This window comes from Oncorhynchus masou, chromosome 6 (assembly GCF_036934945.1).
Source record: "Oncorhynchus masou masou isolate Uvic2021 chromosome 6, UVic_Omas_1.1, whole genome shotgun sequence".
Taxonomy (NCBI): Eukaryota; Metazoa; Chordata; class Actinopteri; order Salmoniformes; family Salmonidae; genus Oncorhynchus; species Oncorhynchus masou.
Window position 1 is genome coordinate 40,534,624 of NC_088217.1, and position 22,722 is coordinate 40,557,345.

General features: G+C 42.4%; 2 protein-coding genes and 1 pseudogene across 9 annotated transcripts in view; 2 read left to right on the plus strand and 1 right to left on the minus strand.

The window, feature by feature from the left end:
- The window catches only part of LOC135542060 (polyhomeotic-like protein 2), a 48,446-nt gene extending 46,966 nt beyond the window's left edge, over positions 1 to 1,480 (plus strand). For all 4 annotated transcript variants that reach the window (XM_064968682.1, XM_064968683.1, XM_064968684.1 and 1 more), the window contains exon 15: positions 180 to 1,480. In XM_064968682.1, coding sequence (XP_064824754.1) covers positions 180 to 334 — 155 coding nt within the window. In that variant the 3' untranslated portion in view covers positions 335 to 1,480. The remainder of the gene's footprint in view (positions 1 to 179) is intronic.
- Positions 1,481 to 5,278: 3,798 nt separating this feature from the next.
- Positions 5,279 to 16,281, plus strand: LOC135541611 (T-complex protein 11-like X-linked protein 1; annotated as a pseudogene).
- A 2,112-nt stretch (positions 16,282 to 18,393) lies between these two features.
- Positions 18,394 to 22,722, minus strand: part of LOC135542061 (ankyrin repeat and SAM domain-containing protein 1A-like) — a 47,907-nt gene continuing 43,578 nt past the window's right edge. For 2 of the 5 annotated variants that reach the window (XM_064968687.1, XM_064968686.1), the window contains 2 exons: positions 22,612 to 22,710; positions 19,184 to 21,712 (listed from right to left, as the gene is read on the minus strand). In XM_064968687.1, the coding sequence (XP_064824759.1) occupies positions 21,593 to 21,712; positions 22,612 to 22,710 (219 nt within the window). In that variant the 3' untranslated portion in view covers positions 19,184 to 21,592. Of the gene's footprint in view, positions 18,966 to 19,183; positions 21,713 to 22,611; positions 22,711 to 22,722 lie in introns of those variants that run through there. The other 3 variants (XM_064968689.1, XM_064968688.1, XM_064968690.1) reach the window with 2 other exon arrangements.

Below are 22,722 nucleotides of genomic sequence, written 5' to 3' on the forward strand. Positions count from 1 at the left end.
CTACACCATAACTATATTCTTTTGTAGGCATGATGATGTGATGATAGTAAGCTTATTTCCCCTCTGGGGATCAATAACGTTTATTAATTCCTCAGTGGATTGTCTTATGTAGACAGTGTTCATGCTTGTCTTTGACGTGAGATCATTTATTTAATGGGTTCGCTGTGGCTTGTTCCTAGGCTGCCAGGAGATAGCAGATGAGTTCCGCACTCAGGAGATAGACGGGCAGGCCATGCTCCTACTGAAAGAGGACCACCTTATGAGTGCCATGAACATTAAACTGGGACCTGCACTTAAGATCTACGCAAGCATCAACATGCTCAAAGACTCTTAGCCATGATAGGTTGATATGGTGCTGATGTGTGTGCATTTGTGTGTATGTCTGTGTGCGTGTTAGTCTGTGTTTGGTGGGAAGGAGTCATACTCTGGGACAAGATTAAACATGTCGCCATCGCACTGATGACTACCTTACCTCTGCACTACCATTTTTCGTCCCACCTTTGGATTGGCTCCTTCATGGTACATTTATCCATGGCCTGCAGACAGGTGGACAACTGGTCATTCCATTGGTTGTCCACGAGAAGTTTCCAGGGAAATACTTTAATGGACTGACTACGTTAGAGTAATGGCACAAATAGTGCTAAAAGCACTGCAAGGATATATTTGAGCTTGTAGGAAAAGATGTGAAAATGTGGGTATATCTGCATTACTTTCTTCTGAAGTATAATTGTGATTTTTAATTATCATTGACCACATATGTGGTATGTTTTATTTTGGTGCTGATCTGATGTTATTGACAGCCGTACGTGTACAGTATGTTTGTCAGGGAACAAATGAAAGCCAGTCACCAGTTAGAGTCTTATACAACAGATGCTTAGCACCATTTCATAATGATCAGCAACTATACACTGCATGGCATTTCACTGTGTTCAGAGCAGTTTACGCTGTTACTTTGTGACATTGATACTTTCTCTGTACATTTTATGGGCTTAGAGAGATGATCTTCTTTCCAAATGTGATTTACCAAGATGCCATGCCTTTATTTATTCCTGGGTCAGATTTCACATCCTGTGAGATCTTCTATGACTGTAGGGTTGACCCATGCTATCTATGGGTTGACCACAAGGCTGAAAAGATGCATAACTCAATGAACTCACTGTGGATGTTCACCATCATACCTCTTTTATTCCACTAGCACTTAAAATGATTGGTTCTCTTCTCCATAGTTTAAATTAATACAACCAACATTACTGGATTGGGTTTGAAATTCAAATATTTGGTTTGGTGAGTTGTCAAGATCTGTATGAGTCTAAAACTACCTTTAAGGAATTACATGCTTGTATTTACTTTTTAAGTTATCCATAATGTTTTATATAAAAAATTAAGTATTTTGAAATATGCAAACATGTAAATATCATGGCTTGGGGAAGGTGTCTTTTTAGTGTTTTTATTAAAAAAATATTGTATGCTTGTCATGTGATGAATGGTCAATTGTGTTTTTAATTGTTTGAGATGATGCTTTGTCAAATGCCTGTATTTATCGAAGTACTGAATTTGTTACACAACATTTTTCAATGATAAATCTGCAGCATAGTCAGTTGTATGTTTTTATTTTTGTGTTAAAATCTATATTTGCTTGAGTTTGATATTATGGCATGTCGGTACAGTAGCAAGACCAGCAGCTTCACTGATCGCACATAGTCCTTTGGGTGGATTGCAGTTGTCTCCAGAACTCCGAAAGATTCTCCTTCCTTCCTGCTGTCTTGTATCATTATTACATGGGACATGTATTAGTGTAAGTACATGGTAACATATTTATCTGAATTTTATTGTCACAAATGTAGCCTGTCCTCTAGTGGTGCTTAAAGGGTAGTGATTGTACAACAATTGAAGTACAGTGGGTTTGAATATTGAATAGGTTGGTGTATTGAATACGTTAATAGTGGCTGCTTTCAAGTCTTTCAATTATAATATATGCGAATGAATAGTTAGGGTATGTGGCAGACAAACGTCACCGTTCAGTGCACGGGAAGAATTGATCAGTGATTTGGGATTATTTTAGTCCCTAGTGTTATGATTGGTGAATCCTTTACTATCACTCAAAAAGTGATGTGTGGTCTGGGGTTTTGCTTTTAGGCTTAGCCATATGTCAGTCACTTCTAAACTCGGCAAAAACAAACTTTTTCAGGACCCTGTCTTTCAAAGATATTTTGTAAAAATCCAAATAACTTTACAGATCTTCATTGTAATGGGTTTAAACACAGTTTCCCATGCTTATTCAAAGAACCATAATTAATGAACATGCACCTGTGGAACGGTCGTTAAGACACTAACAGATTACAGATGGTATGCAATTAAGGTCACAGTTATGAAAACTTAGGACACTAAAGAAGCCTTTCTACTGACTCTGAAAAACACCAAAAGAAAGATGCCCAGGGTCCCTGCTCATCTGCGTGAATGTGCCTTAGGCATGCTGCAAGGACGCATGAGGACTGCAGATGTGGCCAGGGCAAGAAATTGCAATGTCTGTACTGTGACACCGAAGACCGCGCTACAGGGAGACAGGACAGACAGCTGATCGCCCTCGCAGTGGCAAATCACGTGTAACAACACCTGCTCAGGATCGGTACATCCGAACATCACACCTGTGGGACAGGTACAGGATGGCAACAACAACTGCCTGAGTTACACCAGGAATACACAATCCCTCCATCAGTGCTCAGACTGTCCGCAAAAGGCTGAGAGGCTGGACTGAGGGCTTGTAGGCCTGTTGAAAGGCAGGTCCTCACCAGACCACCGGCAACAACGTCGCCTATGGGCACAAACGACCGTCGCTGTGCCAGACAGGACTGGCAAAAAGTGCTCTTCACTGACAAGTCGGGGTTTCGTCTCACCAGGGGTGATGGTCGGATTCACGTTTATCGTCGAATGAATGAGCGTTACACCGAGGCCTGTACTCTGGAGCGGGAGCGATTTGGAGGTGGAGGGTCCGTCATGGTCTGGGACATTGTCACAGCATCATCTGGCATGTCTGGTGCAGTCCATGAGGAGGCGATGCACTGCAGTAATTAATGCAGCTGGTGGCCACACCAGATACTGACTGTTACTTTTCATTTTGACCCCCCCTCCCCTTTGTTCAGGGACACATTATTCAATTTCTGTCAGTCATGTCTGTGGAACTTGTTCAGTTTATGTCTCAGTTGTTGAATCTTATGTTCATACAAATATTTACACATGTTAAGTTTGCGGAAAATAAGTTGACAGTGAGAGGACGTTTCTTTTTTGGCCGAGTTTACTTGCCATGGTTACGATCACACCATAGACATTCAAACCAGGTTTCACACCTGTCTGGTGTGCTTTAACAAATAAAACAATTGACTCAAGAACATTTCCGCTTTGTTTATTCCCTGATAATATTATACATAAAGGTGAACTTTTCTACCATTCCTAATTGTTGCTGTCGCCTCGCACAGTCTCGAGGTTGAACTGGAAGAGCACACACAGTGTTGCCAACTATTTTTTCAGGGTAAGTTGCTGGATGCATGTTGATTTGTTGCTAAAGGTTTCTAAATTACATTGTGCTGTCATTGCATGATAACGTAAAACTGTGTCCTTATGTAGAATTCACAATAATCTTACTCGAATTGAATGGCCGGCTCTGCAAAAAATATGATTTGACATTTGTTCGGGTACAGACTCCCACTCTTTTCTGTACTTCTGGCTGTACAATTTTGATTGAGACATGTTGATTGATGTTGTAAGTTTTGTTCAAGATCAAACATTCGTTACCAACTATATTCATTGGGTTTATGCTGCTGCAGTCAGCCAACAATGATTTGCAATTTGCTGAAATTGCTGCTGCCTGTGCACGAGCTGAGCGCCTGCTGCTGACGTCACTGACAATGCACGTGTTGTGAATGAGTGTGACCGAGAAAATCGTTTTTGTGTCATTTAGAGTAAAAATGCGTGCATTTTAGCATTTGAGTCACTTTTCAAAAGTTGCTAAAAGTTCCAAATATTTTTTTTTAAAGTAGCTACATTTGTTGCTAGGTGCTGTTTGAAAAAAAAGTTGCCAATTTAGCAATTTTGTTGCTAGATTTAGTATCACCGCACACACACGCCCCTCTGTTTTCATTCAACCATGGAGCAAACCATCAGTATGTGTCAAACATTAAGCTTGAAACCAGAACATAAAACATTAGGGCAATTTTGGGTATGTTGAATTGATAATTATTACTTATTTCAAATATGTGTGCACAGCGTATAGATTTGTAGTATGATTACTACACATATAACCTTTATGAATAGTCTCCCGCACTTGCAATGGTTTGGTCCGATTTTAAACGTTGTTGCGCTGATGATACGTTGTACGTATCATGAATGCTACCGCTCAGTGTTTGAGATCAATTGACCCCCTTTACCCTGGCTCATTGATATTTTTTTTATGTATTTATAAACTGCAAAACCCTTACGCACCACTGCACTTTGTATACCAGGGTTGGCTGGTCTTCCCTAGTCACTCGTATGCTTAGTCAATGGTATACTTTTATTTACAAAGCCATTTTGTGTTTAAGTATAATTTTATCTGCCCATTTTTATTGTGCAGAAATGTGGTGGGTACTCTCTTCGTTCTCAGGTCTTTATCCTGCTAACTGTTCCAAATGTTCCAACTGAATTTGGTAATGGGCTTTTATGTACTCTGTGCCATTGCATTGGAACGCCTTACAAAATACTCCTGGAAGAACTTGTCCTGATTGGTGTTTTTAAATCACTGATGAAGGATTGTGAGGCTGATTCCCTGACCTGTTAATGTTTTTAATTTGTTGTTTTATGATTCTGTTATACTCTTGTGAATTCTATGGTTTTTACTAGATTACTTGTAGTTTTTCATGTTGTCTGTCTGTAATTGTGTAGTGACTTGGTGCTGCTTATCTTGGCCAGGATGCTCTTGAAAAAGAGATTTCAAATCTCAATGAGCCCTTTCTTGTTAAATAAAGGTTAAATAAATAAAGTAAATGCACACCCTGATACATTCATGTGCTATACTGTTGCATTTTATCGTGTGTGTATAATTTAACCTATAATTTAATTTAACCTTTATTTAACTAGGCAAGTCAGTTAAGAACAGATTCTAATTTACAATGACAGCATATGGGGGAACAGTGGGTTAACTCCATTGTTCAGGGGCAGAATGACACATTTTTACTTTGTCAGCTTGGAAATTCAATCCAGCTACCTTTCAGTTACTGGCCCAACACTTTAACCACTAGGCTACCTGATGGATTTGGAGAATTGTGTTTCCAATCTCAACCTTGCACATGAGATAGTGATAAACAGAGACTTTGTCTTCAGACAGACCAGCCCACCCAAAGACCAGTAAGAAGTCAAGCTATGAAACACACAATTCCTGTCTAAATAAATATTTCAGTCATTTTGAAGTCACAGATTTTTTTTTTCATTTCCTTTTAGCTTGGAAGGGAGAGTGACTGACATAGTTGACCGTGCTTTCTGGGACTGTCTTCGTGAGCAGCTTTCATGCAGCCCTCCAGACTATACCCATGTAGTCATTCTGCTACAAGAAGTGAAAACTGTAAATATGGTCATGTACCCTCTCAACCAACCAGGATCAACCAGGATCAACCTGACCATGACCTAACCATTTGGGTGATCTTAACCAATCATAGCACAGTATGATACGGCGGTAAAATGCATCCAATTACAATTCAGAATGTTTACACATAAGAATATTACACCCTCCTCCTCAGTTTCTCAGCATTGACAGTGAAAAAGTAGCAACAACTAGATGTTAATTTAAGTGACCCACTGTGTGGTTGTCTCCTGTGTGGTCAGACCGTGCTGTCCCTGCTCCTGCCAGGCCATGTGCTGTCTGAGGGCTCAAGTGGAGGAGGTTTTTTACCTGGATCTGGTCCAACAGCAGCAGATCATGGGGCCCTGGTCCTGCAAAGACTGTCAGGCTACATCATCAATACCATGGCCTCCCTGTGTGCCCCTAAACAAGATCCAGAGATCAGGACTTATCGGTCCCAGTGGAGCTTCTCAGGTGAAGGACAGATTCAATGAACTCATTTTATGGTTAAAATAAGTTCATATGTATCATATCAGATATTGAAATGTAACCAAGTTACCTTGTGAAAGACTAAATCTCAAAATAGTTAAACTCAGAAGTTTCTTCCCAGAATATTCCTCTCATCCACAGGAGGTTGGTGGCATCTTAATTGGGGAGGACTGGCTCGTGGTAATGGCTGTAGCGGAATAGGTGGAATGGTATCAAATGCATGAAACCCATGGTTGGATGCCATTCCATTGACTCCATTCTAGCCATTATTATGAGCCAGTCTACCCTCAGCAGCCTCCACTGCTCTAATCATAATTACCCTGGCTATGGTCCACACGTCCAGAAATGGACATGGGCCTACTTTTGGTTTGATGCTAAGAAATATTTTCCTTTCCTGACTAACAGGGCGATCTTCCAAGTCCTTGGCCTGATGAAGACAAACATGGTCAACTTTACTGTTCAGAGCCTCAGGTCTCATCTCATGCAGCAAGCTGTCCAGTACGAGCAAGCCACGTTCCACGAGAACCTGTTGAAGCATCCAGGTGAGTGAGACAAGGTGCTTGGAGTAAATCTACACTTAAAAACATTTCAGTCCTGTCAATCCTGACATGCTCCTAACATCCAGAAGGAAGTGGATCCATGTGTTTTTTTGTTGTTTATTTTGCTGGTTTTGAAGTAATTTAATAAACCTTTCTAACTAGAGTTCATGGACAATACCAACGTTTGACTTCAGGTGGCAGCACAAGTGGAGGCATCGGTCAGTGCCCAGTCAGACCTTGATCCTGGGACTCCCAGGCCAGTCAGTCCTACATCTGTTCTGGACAGGGCTTACCTGCGTCTGCTGAGCTGGGACCCAACAACCAGACCTACCCTGAGGTAATCAAACAACAGGACCCTGCTTGGTTCTGGTTTTCATAGTGGCACAAAAGCATATTGACAGTTCATGCAGTTGAGTGGCAAATCTAATCCAGGTAGGTGGTTGAAGCAATTTTCAACAAGGAAATGACAATAGACTGAGATTACCCTACAATAATTTATGTGGGGGTGAAACCCCACATAAAACGGTAAAACATAGTTATAGTAGCTCGTTCAAATTTCTACTCTCCCTCCACAGACAGTTCTGATGGACAGAGCCCGCTTGGAGGCGCTGGAACAGAGACTGAGCCCGCTAGTTCTTGAGGCATCAGTTCTGCTGTTGACCAGCACACAGCGTGGGGACGCAGTTTTTTCTTCGTAGGGGTTTGTAGGTAAACTCAAGCAGACCATCACTGCCCTACTGGAGGTAAGAGATGGGGGGGGTTTACTGGCTGTCTCTGGGCGCAGGTAATGTTTGACCAAGCAGGGAAGTTGACAAAAGAGCCTAACTGCTGCTGTGTAAAATTATGCAACAAACCCCAGATTCTGCAGGCTCAAGAAATAGCCCATAGTTAACGTAACCCCCCCAAAACATTTGAAAAAAAAACAAGTAATACAGTAAGTACAATCAAATGTGAGCCCAGGCTCTGTCGTAACCGGCTGCGACCGGGAGGTCCGTGGGGCGATGCACAATTGGCCTAGTGTCGTCCGGGTTAGGGAGGGCTTGGTCGGTAGGGATATCCTTGTCTCATCGCGCACCAGCGACTCCTGTGGCGGGATGGGCGCAGTGCGCGCTAACCAAGGTTGCCAGGTACACAGTGTTTCCTCCGGCACATTGGTGTGGCTGGCTTCCGGGTTGGATGTGCGCTGTGTTAAGAAGCAGTGCGGCTGGTTGGGTTGTGTATCAGAGGACGCATGACTTTCAACCTTCGTCTCTCCCGAGCCCGTACGGGAGTTGTAGCGATGAGACAAGATAGTAGCTACTACAACAATTGGATACCACGAAATTGGGGAGAAAAAGGGGTAAAAATAAAAATAAAATAAAAAAAATACTGCATGAGTACTTTGTTTATCCAGTGATATATGGAGGTCAATTGAATCTTTATCGATAGAATTGTAAGTCCCATACAGTTGTCCAGTTTAGGAAGGTATGTAAGTCAAATGGGCGATTGCAGCAGGCTGATTTCTCTCTTTGCGTCCCACACATACTGTAGTAGAGAGAGTACAGAGCTACCTCCAGGACATGCTGGAGAGAGGCCCCACTGAAAGTAGTCGATTCATGTCCCCTGATCTGAGGCTGCTGAGCTAGCAGAGCTGGGAATGGCCTTTGGGCGAATGGTCCATATTAACTGCACCCCTTTGGACCCTGTTCCCACTGGGAGAGGCCGAGATAGTCTCCCACCCCCAACACCTTGGTCACCTGCATACACTGCCATCCAACACTTACAGAACGAAGAGTGTATACTGTTTATTTAGAATTGAGAAGGATGTAAATACATTAGCTAAGTTTGTTATACAAAAACATATGACAGGCCATGAGATAGTGGACAGTACCAGTCAAAAGTGTATTATTCTACAATGTAGGAAATAGGGAAAATAAAGAAAAACCCTTGATTGAGTAGGTGTTCTAAAACTTTTGACCGGTAGTGTATTTCCCTCAAGACACCGTATGTAATATATAAACAAATTATACTGGCATTTCAAATTCCATGTCTTCAACACTGTTTACAGGTTTGGCAACCCTAATAATAATTTTACTCATATCATAGAGTATGCATGTATGTCAGCTACTGTCTGTACATTAGCTGGATAATGTTGAGTGGATGTAGGATTGAGTTGCTTCTGAGCATGTTTAATTGGTATGTACTCTATAATTTAATGCACCCCAGCAAAGATTTGTTTATGCACTTTTGAAAAATGTAAATACATTTGTATTTTTTTAACAGTACATTACATCATCTGTTGGGGTATTGTTGAGTGAAATTTGCCCCAAAAGGTTCATATGTTTAATACATTCTACCCAAGTATGATACTCCTCACAATGTTATCATAGATACGAAAATAGATTTTGTTCCATCTATTTAAACAAGTTTACAAACTGAATTCAGTTAACATTTTTAATAATTGGGTTTTTAGAGTTATGAGGAAAAACATATTCATTTCTTAATCAGTGGTAAGTAACGCAAAGCACAATATACTCCCAACATAAATGTACAGTGCATTCGGAAAGTATTCAGAACCCTTGACTTTTTCCACATTTTGTTACGTTACAGCCAAAAATGTATTAAATGAATTGTTTCTCTCATCTAGCTACACACAATACCCCATAATGACAAAGCGAAAACAGGTTTTTAGATTTTTCCTAATTTATATATATATAAAAAAAAGATACTTTATTTACATAAGTATTCAGACCCTTTGCTATGAGACTTGAAATTGAGCTCAGGTGCATCCTGTTTTCATTGATCATCCTTGATGTTTCTTCAACTTGATTGGAGTCCACCTGTGGTACATTTAATTGATTGGACATGATTTGGAAAGACACACCTGTATATATAAGGTCCCACAGTTGACAGTGCATGTCAGAGCAAAAACCAGGCCATGAGGTCGAAGGAATTGTCCGTAGAGCTCCGAGACAGGATTGTGGCGAGGCACAGATCTGGGGAAGGGTGCCAAAACATTTCTGCAGCATTGAAGGTCCCCAAGAACACAGTGGACTCCATCATTCTTAAATGGAAGAAGTTTGTTTCCACCAAGACTCAGCCAAACTGAGCAATCGGGGGAGAATGGCCTTGGTCAGGGAGGTGACCAAGAACCAAATGGTCACTAACAAAGCTCCAGAGTTTGTCTGTGGAGATGGGAGAACCTTCCAGAAGGACAACCATCTCTGCATCAATCAACCAATCAGGTAGAGTGGTACGGAGCAAAGTACAGAGAGATCCTTATGAAAACCTGATCCAGAGTGCTCAGAACCTCAGACTGTGGCAAGGGTTCACCTTCCAACAGGACAACTAGCACACAGCCAAGACAATGCATGAGTGGCTTCAGTATAAGTCTCTGAATGTCCTTGAGTGGCCCAGCCAGAGCTCAGACATGAACCCGATCGAACATCTCTGGGGAGACCTCAAAATAGCAGGACAGCGACGCTCCCCATCCAACCTGACAGAGCTTGAGAGGATCTGCAGAGAAGAATAGTAAAATCTCCCCAAATACAGGTGTGTCAAGCTTGTAGTGTCATACCCAAGAGGACTTGACGCTGTAATTGCTGCCAGGTGCTTCAACAAAGTAATGAGTAAAGGGTCTGAATACTATTGTAAATGTGATATTTAAGTTTATTTTTAACAAATTGGCAGCTTCATTAAAATAGTACCTGCAGAACTGTAATCGAATCCACAAATGCTGATGCTCCAGATACTCAACTAGTCTAAAGAACGCCAGTTTTATTGCTTCTTTAATCAGACAAAAGTTTTCAGCTGTGTTAACATAATTGCAAAAGGGTTTTTATAATGATCAATTAGCCTTTCAAAATGATGAACTTGGATTAGCTAACACAACGTGCCATTGGAACACGAGTGATGGCTGCTGATAATGGGCCTCTGTACGCCTATGTAGATATTCCATTAAAAATCAGCCGTTTCCAGCTACAATAGTCATTTACAACATTAACAATGTCTACACTGTATTTCTGATCAATTCTATGTTATTTTAATGGACAAAAAATGTGCTTTTCTTTCAAAAACATGGATAGGGATAGGGACCAGGATGTCTTGCTCCCAGGCAGACTAAATAACTTTTTTGCCCGCTTTGAGGACAATACAGTGCCACTGACACGGTCCGCAACCAAAACATGCGGACTCTCCTTCATGGCAGCCAAGGTAATTAAAACATTTAAACGTGTTAACCCTCGCAAGGCTGCAGGCCCAGACGGCATCCCCAGCCGCGCCCTCAGGGCATGCGCAGACCAGCTGGCTGGTGTGTTTACGGACATATTCAATCAATCCCTATCCCAGTCTGCTGTTCCCAAATGCTTCAAGAGGGCCACCATTGTTCCTGTTCCCAAGAAAGCGAAGGTAACTGAGCTAAACGACTACCACCCCGTAGAACTCACTTCCGTCATCATGAAGTGCTTTGAGAGACAAGTCAAGGACCATATCACCTCCACCCTACCTGACACCCTAGACCCACTCCAATTTGCTTACCGCCCAAATAGGTCCACAGACGATGCAATCTCAACCACACTGCACACTGCCCTAACCCATCTGGACAAGAGGAATACCTATGTGAGAATGCTGTTCATGGACTACAGCTCAGCATTTAACACCATAGTACCCTCCAAACTCATCATCAAGATCGAGACCACGGGTCTCGACCCCGCCCTGTGCAACTGGGTACTGGACTTCCTGACGGGCCGCCCCCAGGTGGTGAGGGTAGGTAACAACATCTCCACCCCGCTGATCCTCAACACTGGGGCCCCACAAGGGTGCATTCTGAGCCCTCTCCTGTACTCCCTGTTCACCCACGACTGCGTGGCCACGCACGCATCCAACTCAATCATCAAGTTTGCGGACGACACAACAGTGGTAGGCTTGATTACCAACAATGACGAGACGGCCTACAGGGAGTAGGTGAGGGCCCTCGGAGTGTGGTGTCAGGAAAATAACCTCACACTCAACATCAACAAAACTAAGGAGATGATTGTGGACTTCAGGAAACAGCAGAGGGAACACCCCCCATCCACATCGATGGAACAGTAGTGGAGAGGGTAGTTAGTTTTAAGTTCCTCGGCGTACACATCACAGACAAACTGAATTGGTCCACCCACACAGACAGCATCGTGAAGAAGGCGCAGCAGCGCATCTTCAACCTCAGGAGTGCTTTTGTCACCAAAAGCACTCAAACTTCTACAGATGCACAATCGAGAGCATCCTGTCGGTCTGTATCACCGCCTGGTACGGCAACTGCTCCACCCACAACCGTAAGGCTCTCCAGAGGGTAGTGAGGTCTGCACAACGCATCACCGGGGGCAAACTACCTGCCCTCCAGGACACCTACACCACCCAATGTCACAGGAAGGCCATAAAGATTATCAAGGACAACAACCACCCGAGCCACTGCCTGTTCACCCCGCTATCATCCAGAAGGCGAGGTCAGTACAGGTGCATCAAAGCTGGGACCGAGAGACTGAAAAACAGCTTCTATCTCAAGGCCATCAGACTGTTAAACAGCCACCACTAACATTGAGTGGCTGCTGCCAACACACTGACTCAACTCCAGCCACTTTAATGATGGGAATTGATGTAAAATATGTCACTAGCCACAATGCTACTTAATGTTTACATACCCTACATTATTTATCTCATATGTATACGTATATACTGTACTCTATATCATCTACTGCATCTTTATGTAATACATGTATCACTAGCCACTTTAAACTATGCCACTTTGTTTACATACTCATCTCATATGTATATACTGTACTCGATACCATCTACTGCATCTTGCCTATGCTGCTCTGTACCATCACTCATTCATATATCTTTATGTACATATTCTTTATCCCTTTACACTTGTGTGTATAAGGTAGTAGTTTTGGAATTGTTAGTTAGATTACTCGTTGGTTATTACTGCATTGTCGGAACTAGAAGCACAAGCATTTCGCTACACTTGCATTAACATCTGCTAACCATGTGTATGTGACAAATAAAATTTGATTTGATTTGGATATTAGAATGGTAGTGTATATACAGTCGTGGCCAAAAGTTTTGAGAATTACACAAATATACATTTTCACAAAGTCTGCTGCCTCAGTTTGTATGATGGCAATTTGCATATACTCCAGAATGTTATGAAGAGTGATCAGATGAATTGCAATTAATTGCAAAGTCCCTCTTTGCAATTCAAATGAACTGAATCGCCAGGACCGTCTCCTAAAGTTAATTCAGTTGCGGGATCGGGGCACCACCAGTACAGAGCTTGCACACACAATGAGGCGAAGACTTTTGGAGGATGGCCTGGTGTCAAGAAGGGCAGCAAAGAAAAACATGAGGGACAGACTGATATTCTGCAAAAGGTACAGGGATTGGACTGCTGAGGACTGGAGTAAAGTTATTTTCTCTGATGAATCCCCTTTCTGATTGTTTGGGGCATCCAGAAAAAAGCTTGTCCGGAGAAGACAAGGTGAGCGATACCATCAGTCCTGTGTCATGCCAACTGTAAAGCATCCTGAGACCATTCATGCGTGAAGTTGCTTCTCAGCCAAGGGAGTGGGCTCACTCACAATTTTGCCTAAGAACACAGCCATGAATAAAGAATGGTACCAACACATCCTCAGAGAGCAACCTCTCCCAACCATCCAGAAACAGTTTGGTGATGTAAAATGCCCTTTCCAGCATGATGGAGCGCCTTGTCATAAGGCAAACTAAGTGGCTTGAGGAACAAAACATCAATATGTTGGGTCCATGGCCAGGGAACTCCCCAGACCTTAAACCCAAACAAAACCCCACAAATTGTCACAAACTCCAAGCATTGATTATGCAAGAATGGGCTGCCATCATTCAGGATGTGGCCCAGAAGTTCATTTACAGCATGCCAGGGTGGATTTCGGAGGTTTTGAAAAAGAACTGTCAAATATTGACTCTTTGCATCAACTTCATGTAAATGTCAATAAAAGCCTTTGACACGTATGAAATGCTTGTAAATTATACTTCAGTATTCCATAGTAACATCTGACAAAAATATCTAAAGACAATGAAGCAGCAAACTTTGTGGAAATTAATATTTGTGTCATTCTCAAAACTTTTGGCCACGACTGTACAGTTGATGTTGGAATTTTACATACACCTTATCCAAATACATTTAAACTCATACATTTTCACAATTCCTGACATTTAATCCTAGTAAAAATTCCGGTCTTAGGTCAGTTAGGATCACCACTTTATTTTAAGAATGTGAAGTGTCAGAATAATAATTTATTTACTCTTTTATTTCTTTAATCGCAGTCCCAGTGGGTCAGAAGTTTACATACACTCAATTAGTATTTGGAAGCATTCCATTTAAATTATTTAATTTTGATCAAATGTTTTGGGTAGCCTTCCACAAGCTTCCCACAATAAGTTGACAGAGCTGGTGTAACAGAGTCAGGTTTGTAGGCTTCCTTGCTCACACACACTTTTTCAGTTCTGTCCACAAATTCTCTATAGGATTGAGATCAGGGCTTTGTTATGGCCACTTCAATACCTTGACTTTGTTGTCCTTAAGCCATTTTGCCACACCTTTGGAAGTATGCTTGCAGTCATTTTCATTTGGAAGACCCATTTGCAACCAAGCTTTAACTTCCTGACTGATGTCTTGAGATGTTGCTTCAATCTATCCACATAATTTTGCCTCCTAATGATGCCATCAATTTTGTGAAGTGCACCAGTCCCTCCTGCAGCAAAGCACCCCCACAACATGATGCTGCCACCCCGTGACATCACAGAACTCGTGGATCGGTAGGATGGTCAGTTTTACGAGGGTATGTTTGGCAGCATGAGTGAAGGATGCTTTGTTGGGAAATAGGAAACCAATTCTAGATTTAAAATTTGGATTGGAGATGTTTAATGTGAGCCTGGAAGGAGAGTTTACAGTCTAACCAGACTCCAATTAGCCTATCAGAAGCTTCTAAAGCCATGACATAATTTTCTGGAATTTTCCAAGCTGTTTAGAGGCACAGTCAAATTAGTATATGTAAACTTCTAACCCACTGGAATTGTGATACAATGATTTATAAGTGAAAGAATCTGTCTGTAAACAATTGTTGGAAAAATTACTTGTGTCATGCACAAAGTAGATGTCCTAACCAACTTGCCAAAACTATCATTTGTTAACAAGAAATTTGTGTATTGGTTAAAAAACTACTTTTAATGCCTCCAACCTAAGTGTATGTAAACTTCTGACTACAACTGTATATACACACTTACATACACTACATGACCAAAGGTATGTGGACACCTGCTTCTTGAACATGTCATTACAAAATCATTGGCATTAATATGGAGTTGGTTTCCTTTTTGCTGCTATAACAGCCTCCACTGTTCTTGGAAGGCTTTCCACTAGAGGTTTGGAACATTGCTGCAGGGACTTTCTTTGCATTCTGCCAAAAGGGCATTAGTGAGGTCGGTCACTGATGTTGGCCAATTAGGCCTGGCTCGCAGTCGGTGTTTCAATCGTTCCAATTCATCCCAAAGTTCTTAGAAATGGTTGAGTTCAGGGCTCTGTGCAGGCCAGTCAAGTTCTTTCACACTGATCTCGACGAACCATTTCTGTATGGACCTCGGTTTGGGCACGGAGCATTGTCATGTTGAATCTGGAAAGGGCCTTTCCAAAACAGTTGTCACATAGTCGAAAGCACAGAATCGTCTAGAATGTCATTTTATGCTGTAGCATTAAAGATTTCCCTTCACTGGAACTAAGAGGCCTGGCCCGAACCATGAAAAACAGCCACAGACCATTATTCCTCCTCCACCACACTTTACAGTTGGCACTATGCATTGGGACAGGTAGAGCTCTCCTGGCATCCGACATACCCAGATTTGTCCGTCGGACTACCAGATGGTGAAGCGTCAATCCAGAGAATGCGTTTCCACTGCTCCAGAGTCCAATGACGGCAAGCTTGACACCACTCCAGCCGACGCTTGCATTGTGCATGGTGATCTTAGGCTTGTGTGCGGCTGCTCAGCTGTGGAAACCCATTTCATGAAGCTCCCAATGAACAGTTCCAATGCTGACGTTGGTTTCAGAGGCAGTTTGGAACTCAGTAGTGAGAGTAGCCTTTTATTGTCCCCAGCACATGGTGCACCTGTGTAATGATCATGCTATTTAATCAGCTTCTTGATATGCCACACCTGTCAGGTGGATGGATTATCTTGGCAAAGGAGAAATGCTAACTAACAGGGATGTTAACACATTTGTGTAAAAATGTGAAGCCTCCCGAGTGGCACAGCGGTCTAAGGTACTACATCAAAGTGTTGCGGTGTCACGACAGCCTGGGGTTCGATCCCAGCTGTGTCACAACCGACCAGGGGTCCCATAGGGCGGCGCACAATTTGCCAAGTGTCTTCCGGGTTTGGCCAGGGTTTGGCCGGGGGGGGCTTTACTTGGCTCATCACGCTCGAGCAACTCCTTGTAGCAGGCCAGGAGCCTGCAGGCTGACTTCGGTTGTCAGTTGTACGGTGTTTCCGCCAACAAATTGGTGCAGCTGGCTTCCGGGTTAGGCGAGTGGGAGTTAAGAAGCGTCGTTTGGCGGGTCATGTTTTGGAGGACACGTGACTCGACCTTCGCCTCTCCCGCGTCCATCCTTGCAGCGATGAGACAAGATCAAAATTGGGGAGAAAAAGGGGGTAAAAAAAAAACGTTTTACGTTAATAGAATTGAGATAAATAAGCTTTTTGTGCGAATGGACCGTTTCGGGGGATCTTCTTCTTTCTGGAATCAGCTCATGAAATATGGGACTAACACTTTACATGTTGCGTTTATATTTTTGTTCAGTATATTATGCCATCAATGCTCATAACAAATAATAAAGGATGCCTCCCAGCCTGATGGAATACAGCATGCAATTGACATCTTATTACAGAGGTAAACATTATTATCATATTATTATTATTATTATCAGAGGCCTTAGCCTAGCGCAACAACCCTTCTGAAATGCACTACATACATATTGTAGTATGGCCGTCTTTTAAAATCCCAGAATCTGCTGATGTACACCCTTTACTTACAAGTACGTGATTTAGACCACATTAACATGCTAAGATCTCACACGTTTAACTAAATAACAGACACTACAGCCTGTAGAAGCTAAACTCAGCAAAAAAAAAGAAACTTCCCTTTTTCAGGACCCTGTCTTTCAAAGATAATTCGTAAAAATCCACATAACTTCACAGATCTTCATTGTAAAAGGTTTAAACACGGTTTCCCATGCTTGTTCAATGAACCATAAACAATTAATGAACATGCACCTGTGGAACGGTTGTTAAGACACTAACATCTTACAGATGGTAGGCAATTAAGGTCACAGTTATGAAAACTTAGGACACTAAAGAGGCCTTTCTACTGACTCTGAAAAACACCAAAAGAAAGATGCCCAGGGTCCCTGCTCATCTGCGTGAACGTGCCTTAGGCATGCTGCAAGGAGGCATGAAGACTGCAGATCAGTGCTCAGACTGTCCGCAATAGGCTGAGAGAGGCTGGACTGAGGGATTGTAGGCCTGTTGAAAGGCAGGTCCTCACCAGACATCACCGGCAACAAAAAAGCCTATAGGCACAAACCCACTATCACTGGACCAGACATGACTGGCAAAAAGTGCTCTTCACTGACGAGTCGCGGTTTTGTCTGACCAGGAGTGATGGTTGGATTCACTTTTATCGTCAAAGGAATTAGCATTACACCAAGGCCTGTACTCTGGAGCGGGATCGATTGGAGGTGGAGGGTCTGTCATGGTCTCGGGCAGTGTGTCACAGCATCATCGGACTGAGCTTGTTGTCAATGCAGGCAATCTCAACGCTGTGCATTACAAGGAAGACATCCTCCTCCCTCGTGTGGTACCCTTCCTGCAGGCTCATCCTGACATGACCCTCCAGCATGACAATGCCACCAGTCATACTGTTCATTCTGTGTGTGATTGTCACTGTTCTGCCATGGCCAGGGAAGAGCCCGGATCTCAATCCCATTGAGCACGTCTGGGACCTGTTGGATCGGAAGGTGAGGGCTAGGGCCATTCCCCCCAGAAATGTCCGGGAACTTGCAGGTGCCTTGGTGGAAGAATGGGGTAACATCTCACACCAAGAACTGGCAAATCTGGTGCAGTTCATGAGGAGATGCACTGCAGTACTTATTGCAGCTGGTGGCCACACTAGATACTGACTGTTACTTTTGATTTTGAACCCCCCTCCCTTTGTTCAGGGACTCATTATTCCATTTCTGTTAGTCACATGTCTGTGGAACCTGTTCCGTTTCTATCTCAGTTGTTGAATCTTGTCATGTTCATACAAATATTTACACATGTTAAGTTTGCTGAAATTAAACACAATTGACAGTGAGATGGCATTTCTTTTTTTGCTGAATTTACATGTGTAGAAGCTTCCAGGTTTTTTCAAGAGTACAGAGTTTCTAAGTTGCATTTTCTCCCTAATTTGAAACATTTGTTTCTCCATTGAATAATATATTTTAGCCTACCTTAGTTAGCCATATGAAAATAATGCATTTAAAAAATGCATCAGTTTATTTCCATCATATTTTCTGTTCTAAATGTCTGCTAGTCAGGGAATATGATTTTGTACACTCCTCTGCCAGTCCCTGGGCTAGAGATGCAATTAACAGATAATATATTGTCTGCCAGCTCCGTCAAACTCATGCAAAGAATATGCCTCAAGACAAAATCAAATACCTTAAGAATAACATTTTCCATTGTACTATTTAATTTCAGGTATATTTTGCTTTTAATTGGAATAAATATACATCACATAATCATTGACAAACTATATTCTGTCCACAAATACATGGGCATAGCATTATTATGCTGGTACAGTAGTGCTACATTTGATGAATGTACTCTCACGTTGACTCTCCTAGATCCTTACAGTAACAACATGATTATCTCAAATAGACCTAAATCAATAAAAATTGTCATTGCTGGCCCAACATTAATTGTCTATACTCTGCAGATTACAGTACCTACATGAAGTAAGGAGTGGAGGTAAAGGCAGTCAGTGTGAGGCCAGGGAGGAGATTTCAGACTGAACTTTCTCGAGATAGGAGTGAGAGACAGGCCCTGCCATGCCCAGTTGAGACAGACAGCTAGTGTAAGGTTATCCTTTATCTGTTACTTTGTATTCAGGTGAGGTTGTAGAAGGCAGCAGACCTTATCAAACAGTCACTCCTAGACCCGCTGCTTGTCTCTCTGTCTCTAGTCTACACACACGCAGACACTCACATTGGCTGCTCCACTTCAACTCACAGCTTGGTGTCCGGAAACTTGAACGCTGGAGTGAGCTACACAAGGAAAACACTGGTGTTAAAAAATACAGAAACATGCACAGCCAAATCATGCCACCACATTGTGTCTGCTTAAAATAGCTTCTGCTCTCTAAAATGTAAGGCATTTATATGCACCCAAACCAGAGCAGGTTGAATGTGTCTTCATGATTTCAACACATAACAGGGAGGAACATACTTAGTGCACGAGAAATGACAATGCTGGAGAATGTAAATGAGATGAGGTGCTGTATTTGTGTTGTAATAATGGATACAGTTAAACAAAAGGCAAATGATATGAAAAAACTAAACAGACACTGCTACATATGTACACCTCAATGGGCCAAGTGCATCAGAGGACGAAACACAAATATTGCCACATGCATCAGTGCCAGATACAGTATCAGTCAGAACAGAACAACGATGAGACACAGCTACAGTACCACACAGAGACTGTCAAGTCTTAACACTCATTCTCCAGTCAGCCATCCTGTGCCATTTGGAGAGAGGCTAAGCATAACATATCCTGCAGCAGGGGACACAGAATGAGGACAGCGGACAGAGACAAAACAGGCCATCCTCACAGGAGGACACAACACAAGGCAACATAGCACACAAAATAGGTTGAGCAAAACACAAGTAGATAATACAAACAGATAGCTCCTGTAGACCTGCAGTATTAGACAGAGTGAAAGGAAAAACAAGAATGCAGTTTCAAATATATTTTCAACCCAAAGTAAATTTGCATAATAAAACCATATCTAATTACATTTAGATCCCTCAAATTTAAAGTTCAAACTATGAGTAAGCCTGAATCCTTGGCACTGTTGTTCATTTTCTAGTGACACATTTTACCTCATGCTGAATCAGTTGCATCAGGAGTCCGGCAACACAACCTGCCTTGCCTCATATAAAAGAATTTAAGCAATGTTATTGGGGATATCTTATACCTTTCACAATGAATTGGCAAATGAAATTATTGCCATCAAATGTACCTTCATGAGGTGTTTTGGCAACTTGTCATGAATTTGTATTTGCATTATTTTACTATGGCAATACATTGTGGTGTTGCTACGATTTCCCTTGGTTTCTTTCAGTAAATACATTTTTTCAGGAATCCCAGTTAATTTTAAAAGCATTCCTTATTAATAATTGTTAAACAAAATACATACCGTATCATTTTTGAAACAAACAAAAAGGTTTTAAAGGGGATAGTGCCATGTTTTAACACAGTGTTCTCTGATGAGCCGAACAGTCTCTCTTGGTAATAAAATGACTGGTGAGGCACCTTGCACACTGTGGAGCTACAGAGCATCATTTACATTATTATCTAGACAAACCTGTACCATTACAACACCTTCACTGCAGCTCAGCCAAAGTGTTCATGTGTTGTCAACTCAAAAGTGTTGTAAGTATTTTAAACCACGAAAGATGCGTGCAGCAGTCAGCAAGTGTGGAGAATGTGTGATGGTGGCAAGGATGCTCAATTGATTATGTTTAGATTTAAACTGATAGATTGCCAGATTGAAGTAAGGCTATTACTGTTCTTGGCAGAGTGATGGAAGAGTTGTCCTGTCCATTTGTGTACAGAATCACACAGGAAATTGAGGTTCAGTTTTTGATCCATTATACATGGAAAGGGAAGATTCCTTGACGATCCATCATTGTACGATTAAAAATGCATAGAAAAAAGTTTGTTGATTGTTTTTTGTCTTATAGATTTTCTGTCCTTCATGCATCCCAGGCTAGATATGTCTCCTCGCAGTGCCTCACAGTGGTAGATGCCTGGTAAGACAGGACAAACTACAGATAGGAAAAGAAAAATATTAAACTTGTCTGAGGGGGAAAAAGTGAAATACAAAAATAAACACATTAAAAAGATGAGAAAAATTGTTAATCCCTTTGGGAAGGGAATAAAATATTGTTTATGACTGAGGAGGTTGTTTGGGAAGGTTAGGCTGAGTTTGGGACATGATAATGATCTTTATTCCACTGCATGGGACCAAAACTCTGTGGATAATAGCCCAAGAGCAGTACTCCTTTGGTATTAGATAAAAAGAGGAACTTATGAAGGTTTGCAATTTTCTTGTTTACATTGGCAGTACAGCCAATGCAAATCATGTTACTGTCAGGTAAAAATGCAACAGGTAGCTCAACAGAAAAAAAAGTCAGGATTGTTTCGACTGAAGGGAGTCACTTGGAAAAAGAATAGCATGACAGGAAGAGAACAAAAAAGCCACAATCTCTTCAATGATGATAAACGTAATAGGGGTGGATGCAGATGAGTAGTTGGGGGGAGGAGGAGGCAGTTTGGTTGAGAGAACAGGGCCATTGTAGGTTCACACCAGGTCCATCCACAAGTCAAGGGGCCCCATCAGCGGCTGCAGCAGTGTCAGGAGGAGTAGGGTAACGGGCTGCCTAGGGGTGAGAACAGGACAGGAGAGAGGGCAGCAGGGATGTGTGATCTCAGAGCAGTGCAAGGTTTGTGTAGGTCAGAGCAGGGCAGATGAGAAGGGGCAGCGCATAGGGATGCTACCATCACAGTGAGAAGGCACAGGGCTCATGAGACAGAGAGAGAGGGCGGTGGAGGTAAGGGGGCAAACTGGGTGCTAGGATAGGGTGAGGTCGGTGCAGGGGATCCAGCCTCAGAATATGGTGGTCTCGTACTTGGTGCTGACAGGGCGCTTGTTGGAGTCTCTCTGGTTGAAGAGCCAGGTGGCGCTGCCCAGGGATTGCATGTCTGCGTCCATCTCCAGAGGGTCAATCTGCCGGGGGAGGGGGGACGAGAGACGGGCGTAAGACTGCAGGAGTGATGGAGGCCAATGCACACTCAAGTCCTCAGCCCACGTGCAAGTGGATTAAAGGCACAGTCCAGTGATATTAGAATCACAGACACCAGGGCTCAATCCACAACATAGAGATGTCTGATAGCAAAACAGGCTGCTGGAGACCTAACAGACCACACACAGTCCCATCTGTCTCTTAATCTGGGTTTTAAACACCATAAGGATCCAAGCATGCGCTCATAACATGCTCTTACACAAACAAAAGTCTCTGTTAACACATGAGCAGCCATACACACATGTTATAGCTGTTCCATGTGAATAAATTAATTTAAATTAGTAGTCCTGTATATCTAATTACATGAAACACCACTGATACACCCCAAATTAAGAACATTGTGGCAATGAAAGACTCGGGTGTACAAGGCCATCATTCAATTCTAGCTGTCCAATATAAGACTCATCCGAATGCAAAAGCTTAGTGATATAGGAAGATTAACACTCAATAGGCCACCTCAAGCATGTTGCTATTTATACTGATCAGACAGCTATGCAATTAAAGCACTAGATCATTAGCAGCAGAACTGCAAAGCCATGAATCTTCCATAGATGGTTAAGTCTAAGCTAAGGTATAGCCTACTTATCCTCAGGCAAGAATAATGAGAAAGAGCTTCTTATCAGCTCAAATGGAATGACTATGAGAATGTGGCAGAAATTCAGTGTAGGCTATGCCATATCAAAAGGGCAAATATTGTGTGGCTAGATGAAGTGCCTGGAAGCAAACCAAAAAGTGAACATGGAATGATGAGAGAGTTAGAGGTACGTCAGGTAGGTTAGCAGATGGATGATGAAGGATAGCGGAAAGGAGGAGAGAGCAGGACCTGGACTCCAGGGCTAACAGAGTGCAACGGGAGGAAGGAGGGGCGGTGGGTAGTACACGTGTGACAGTAACAGCAGCGGCATTCTAGCAGAGGGGCACCCTGGGAAACAGG